Genomic DNA, 6,867 nt, shown 5'->3' with positions numbered 1-6,867 from the left:
TGCAATTCCGACACTACACCCGGAAAGGTTTAGACAAACATCTCTAGGCCGGCCCATCACACAAATATATTCAGAGAGGGTATTAAGAAGGCCTTTTTATTAGCGCTCTTGAATAATATGCAATATACATAAACTGTGTGTGTGTGTGTGTGCTGTGTGTGTGTGGTGTGTGTGTCGTGTGTGTGTGTGTGAATGTAGTTGTGGTGTGTGTGTGTGGTGGTGGTGTGTGTGTGTTGTGATGGTCATCTGTGTGTGTGGTGGAGTTTATGTTTAATTTGTCTGTGTGCGGCGTGTGCGTGTCAAAACGCTCAACCCGAGCTAAATATCAAATGCCTTATTATATTCCTTAATAATAGGCATCCAGATTCTTTCAATCCGGGTGACATCATTCTCCGACACGGTCCGCAGCGCAACATGACTGAGAATGAGAGCAAGAAGGGCAGAGAGTGGGCAGAGTATGTAGGAATCAAAACAATGAGCAAACTATCATTAGGAGAGTATACATGAAGCATCGTGTATAATTATCCGTTTTTAATTTAAATGGTCATTATTGACACGATAGTCTAGAACACTCGAGGCGTTGGAATGGCGTTCTAAAACGTTACCGAGGGCAGTACCCCGGAAATCTCGGTACGCGAATTTGAGACTGTATCGGCGCGAAAAACACGGTACGCAGTGGTAACAATTATCGAAAGGCAAGGCCTTGGTTATCCTTACTAGGACCTGATATATCCGATATTATCTATAATTAGTTCAAACAGAATCGATTTTGTTTGCCAAACAGCATAGAGAATCGGATATATCCGGGTGACTGATGAACATAATTGTTCTTACGGATGCTATAAGCATGAATAGCCCTGATTGCATAGCTATGAGACACAATTAAGTTGGGCTAGAGTAAAACGGATTGTAGTGGGGTTGGTTGGTTTTGAAACGATTGGACTCTAAATCTTTAAGTTCGAGTCGTATAGATTGTGGCCGCACTGTCTGACAGGGAGAGATCACATCTTTCGCAGATCTGTTCGGACTCTTCTAACAGATCGTCACCTATGTAGCTAATAAAGCCGCTATAGCAACGATACGTTAGCAAACACACATTACAACGCGCAGCGCTACAAAACACAGAGTTACCATTACACATTACAAGCACACGTTACAAACCACGCCTGAAAACACAAGTTACAATACAACAACATTAAGCAAGCACACATCTACAACGCACGCCTAAAACACCACGTTACACATTACACATTACATCAGCACACTTACAAAGCGTAAACGTTATACAAACAAATAAGCATGTATATTGCATACTTGAAGCAAAAAGTTCAGAAGGTTACATTTACAGACTGAACCACGGCGGACGCTGGGAGGTATATTGCAGTTGAACCCGCGGAGTGGGAGGATATTACATTGAACCACGGCGGAGTGGGAAGTTATAATTACATGGAACCACGGCGGAGCTGGGAGGTATATTCATTAAACCGACGGGGAGCGCAGGTATATATTACATCTGAACCACGGGGGAGTGGAGAAGGTATAATTACATTTAAACCATGGGGGAGAGTGGGAGGGCTAATTAACTTGAACCACGGTGGATGGGAGGTATATTACTATGAACGCACGGGGAGTGCGAGGTATATTATCATTAACGACGGGGTGTGGAGCCGGTAGGTTTACATTGAACACTGGCGGTAAGACTGGATTGTATCACAAAGCGAGATCTTCGAACAGTTCTCCAGGGTGTGTTGCACTCTCGTTGTGTGCCTTCAAAACCGCATAAGCAAAACGCAGTTGGCTAACCATGGCAAACGCGGGTTATCGGATGAAATGCCACTATCAACGTGCGTTGATGACTTGTAATTCAAATGCGTAGATTGTGTCGCCGAATAAAACACATTAACTTCGTGCGCAATTTATAGTGGTTCCATAAAATATCAAACACTATGAGTCCATCATAAGGTTAAGCCGAGTTGTATTCTGTGAACGTACGGCTATTATAACCCCGTCTCTGTCACGTTCTCTGCATGTACGCCGAATTAGTATATCTTGATTGAAGGGCTAATATACTGCTACAACGTACTTAATAAACTACTTACTCACATATAATTAACTAAAAAAATTTAATACTCTTATACACTACGATAATTATGCCTGATTAAGCTAATTTATGTTTGTTTGTTTTTAATGGCTGCCAGTACCATGACCGTTTGTCGTACTGCGTAAGGCAGCTTCGTGATGAACTCACATACACCGATAATATTAAGCTATTCAGGCCAAAGACTGAGCGCTAGATGTTGATTACACAAAATTCGTTACTCGCCTCGACATTATTTTGTTTTTGATTTAGAGCAGAAGCAAAACGCCTTTGCTCTGGTCATCCGCTGTCGAAGGTTGAGAGGTAATTACTGTTAGCAGCAGTAAACAGATCCCGCCACTACGCACCCCCGAAAACAGATTTCAATCCACAACAATACCGCACCAGAGTAAATAGATGAAAAAAGAGAAAAAAAGAAGAAAAAACCCATCCACAGCTAGATAATTGATACACGATTAAGACGAGATAAGGAGGGTATTTCATGGCGCTGTTACAGACAACGTGGTCTAAAAGTAATCCGTAAAAAGCATCTAACCAGTTATTTAATGATTCGATATATTGCTTAATATTGAATAATAATAAAAATTAAAAATCTTTTAGCTGACACGACACACACGCACACACACACACACACACACGTGCACACACACACACACACACACACACACACACACCACACACACACACACACACACACACACCCCACACACCACACACACCCCAACACACACACAGCACACCACACACACACACACACACACACACACCACACCACACGACCCAAACACACACACATATATGTAATATATATATATTATTATATATAATATATTATATATATACACTCAGGTGGCACCACGCACGCATACTCATCACGCACACTCCGCTGACAAGCCAAATGCACACCAGAGTCCTAATTGTCGCCATTGGACGCAGTCGTACGGTCGCGGACCATAGCAGACGGACCCACGGCACGGCACAAATGCACGCACCGGAAAGGGTCACGACACAACCATGCCGCGCTAATACCACCGCACAGGACAACAGCCGCACGTATTACCTAATAAAAATAAACTTAGTCAGCAGCTATATGTGACACCGACTATACATTACAACTAGTTTTGAAAAAACAACAACATTTTCAGCTAGATAATTTTATACCGAGCCACTTACACTCGACGATTTGCTCTAGAGCATAAATAAACCTTCACTGGTTTTCTAAGTATCAAGAATAGGGCGAGAGGATGGCTTGAATGCTGCTCACATACACGCGCAGCGCTGTCACTGTACACGCGCACTGTCTAAGGATGTTTGAAGCAATGCTACTGATTAGGACGCCAGGACACGCTACCACACACAATAAATCACGTACTTTTATAAACACACTTCTTCTTGCGCTACGACATGCACGCAACCAACACACATAAAAGCACATAAAATTAATACAGCGCGATGATAACACACACCTTCTCAGGCTCTACGACACGATACTAGCACACAGCAGTACACCATATTATAAGCGGGATATTAACACACACGCTCTCAGGCTCTATGACACGATTAATACGCACACACAGTAAACACATATTTATAACGGTGATATAACACACACCTTCTCAGTGCTCTATGAGACGAATATACCCCACACAGTAAACACATGATTATAAGGGGAAGTAAACACACCCTTAACAGGCTCGTAATGACACGAATAATACCACTACACAGTACACACATATTTATGAAGGCGGATATTTAACATACACGTTCTCAATGCCTCTACGACACGATATACCACACAAATAAACACATATTATAACGGGAAGTAAACACACACCTTACAGGCTCTATGACACGATATACCTACAGCAAGATAAACACATATATTATAAAGCGGGATATAACACACACCTTACAGGCTCTACTGACACGAATATACGACACACAGTAAACACATATTATAACGGGATATAACATACCACCTTTCTGCTGCTCTACGAAAGCTTAATATACAACCCACAGTAAACACATGATTAGTCAGGCGATATAACATACACCTTATCTCTAATGCTCTACGAACGCTGAATACCGACCACAGTAACACATATTTATAAGCGGGATAATATTATTCTACGCTTCTCATTGCTCTACGACACGATAGTAACCCACATGCCGTAAACACTATTATAGAGCGCGATCGTAACACCACCTTCTCATGCTCTACGAACACGGACTACCGAACACAATAACATAATTAATTATTGGGATGCGGATGCACCATCCGAAAATGTAATGCCCAATTGTAAGCTTAACCTTGAATTTGTGCACCTATCCTAAAAATGTTATTATTAATTTAAGTTAATTAATTGAGATTCGGATCACCTCAAAAGTTCATCAATCTAAGTAGCCCATTTCTAGACCTATCTAAAGATTTTATGAGAATCCGTCATAACTTTTTCAGTTAAGGCTGTCACCACCGAAAACAAACCACAAACCCACAAACCCAAAAACCCACAAACCCACAAACGAACAAACACACGGGCGGTGAAACATAACTCCTACACAACCTCTTGGCGGAGGTATAACCCACACATTAAGCGCGCTATAACAACACACAACCTTCCCAGGCATCCCCAATTTGTCCACGTCGACGCGAACTTCACTCCGTCTCATACGCATCACAGAATTCGCACGCAGAATTACGTGCGCGTAACGCCGTGCAGAACAACGTCGTCTGTCTTCTCTCGGAGCAGAAGTGGTGATTTGTGTGAGTATCTATAAGTCGAGCCATCGGCTGGCTGGCTGGCTTTGCTGGCTGGCTGGGCTGGCCTGGCGGACCTATAGCTAAACGTAGCGTGTACGTGGGTGGTGCGACCGCGACGCGTAGCCGATCATAGCATGATTTTATGCGGCGCTCGTCAACAGGGCGATTTAGCGCGTGTAAAGTCCCCACAGCTCGCTAGACGGCTCGTGGTTTGCTATACCCTGCTCACAACGACATTGCTGCCCTGCGTGTCGTGCGTGCGTGCGTGCGTGCACGTGCGGCGTGCCTCTGCGATAACAGAAGGTTTCACGCCATGCAAAATGTATGAATATTATATAGTGGCAATGCACGCTGCGGAGGCGCGCGTGATGATATAATATCGAGGAGTAAGATAATTATAGGATGATAATGATATATAATTCTATATATATATCATAGTATATATATAGTGATATAGAGAGAGAGAGAGAAAGAGAGAGAGAGAGAGACGAGAATGTGTTGTGTGCATGTGTGGTTGTGTGTGTGTGTGTGTGTGTGGTGTGTGTGTGTGTGTGTGTGTGTGTGTGCTGTGTGTGTTATGAGTGTGTTACGTGCGTGCGTGCGTGTGTGTGTGGTGTGTGTGTGGCGTGTGCGTATGCGTGTGCGTGTGGCCGTGTGGCGTTGTGCGTGTGCGTGTGCGTGTGCGTGTGCGTGTGCGTGCGTGTGTGATGCGTGTGTACGTGTGTGCGGTGTGTGCGTGTGTGCGTGTGTGCGTGTGTGTGGTGGGTGTGTGTGTGTTGTGTGTGTGTGGTGTGTGTGTGTGTGTGTGTGTGTGTGGTGTGTGGTTATGCGTGTGTGCCCATGCACTTATAATATCTACATTTTGCATGGGGTGAAACCTTTGTTTATCGCAAGGCACGCGCGCACGTGCACGCACGCACGCACGCACGCACGCAGGGGCAGCAAGTGTCTGTGAGCGGGTATAGCAAACACGAGCCGTCTAGCGAGCTGTGGACTTTACACGCGCTAATCGCTGTACGACGCGCATAAAATATGATGATCGTGTACGCGTCGCGGTCGCACACGCCACGACACGTACGTTAGCTATAGTCCGCCAGCCAGCCAGCCAGCCAGCCAGCCAGCCAGCCAGCCATGCTCGACTTATAGATACACACAAACACACGTCTGCTCCGAGAAGAAGACAACGACGTTGTTCTGCACGCGTACGCGCACGTAATTCGCGTGCGAATTCTGTGATCGTATGAGACGGAGGAAGTTCCGGTCGACGTGACAAATGGGATGCCTGGGAAGGTGTGTGTGTGTGTTATAGCGCGCTTATTGTGTGTTATTACCTCCGCCAAGAGGTTGGTAGGAGGTTATGTTTTCACCGCCGTGTGTTTGTTCGTTTGTGGGTTTGTGGGTTTGTGGGTTTGTGGGTTTGTGGGTTTGTTTGTGTACAGCCTAACTGAAAAAGTTATAGACGGATTGTCATAAAATTTTCAGGATAGGTCAGAAATGGGCTAACTTAGAATTGATGAGATTTTGGAGGTGATCCGAATCCAATTAATTAATTAATTAATTAATAACATTTTCAGGATAGGTCACAAATAAGGTAACTTACAATTGATTACATTTTGGTGGTGATCCGCATCCAATTAATTAATTAATTGTTTATTGTGTGTGGTAGCGTGTCGTAGAGCATGAGAAGGTGTGTGTTACATCGCGCTTATAATATGTGTTTACTGTGTGTGGTATATCGTGTCGTAGAGCATGAGAAGGTGTATGTTATATCCCGCTTATAATATGTGTTTACTGTGTGTGGTATATCGTGTCGTAGAGCATGAGAAGGTGTGTGTTATATCCCGCTTATAATATGTGTTTACTGTGTGTGGTATATCGTGTCATAGAGCCTGTAAGGTGTGTGTTACTTCCCGCTTATAATATGTGTTTACTGTGTGTGGTATATCGTGTCGTAGAGCCTGAGAAGGTGTGTGTTACATCGCGCTTATAATTTTATGTGTTTACTGTG

The 6,867-nt window shown here is 44.0% G+C and overlaps 1 protein-coding gene across 1 annotated transcript in view; it reads left to right on the top strand.

Annotated features, from left to right (window-relative positions):
* The first annotated feature begins 6,016 nt into the window (after window positions 1–6,016).
* Window positions 6,017–6,867, top strand: part of LOC106813502 (guanine nucleotide-binding protein subunit alpha-like) — a 43,380-nt gene continuing 42,529 nt past the window's right edge. Inside the window, 1 exon segment of the mRNA XM_014817644.1 lies at window positions 6,017–6,149. Within this exon segment, the coding sequence (XP_014673130.1) occupies window positions 6,133–6,149 (17 nt within the window). The 5' untranslated portion in view covers window positions 6,017–6,132.

This window comes from Priapulus caudatus, unplaced genomic scaffold (assembly GCF_000485595.1).
Source record: "Priapulus caudatus unplaced genomic scaffold, Priapulus_caudatus-5.0.1 Scaffold784, whole genome shotgun sequence".
NCBI lineage: Eukaryota > Metazoa > Priapulida > Priapulimorpha > Priapulimorphida > Priapulidae > Priapulus > Priapulus caudatus.
Note: the sequence above shows the minus strand (reverse complement) of the source record. Positions and strands in the feature narration are given on the sequence as shown.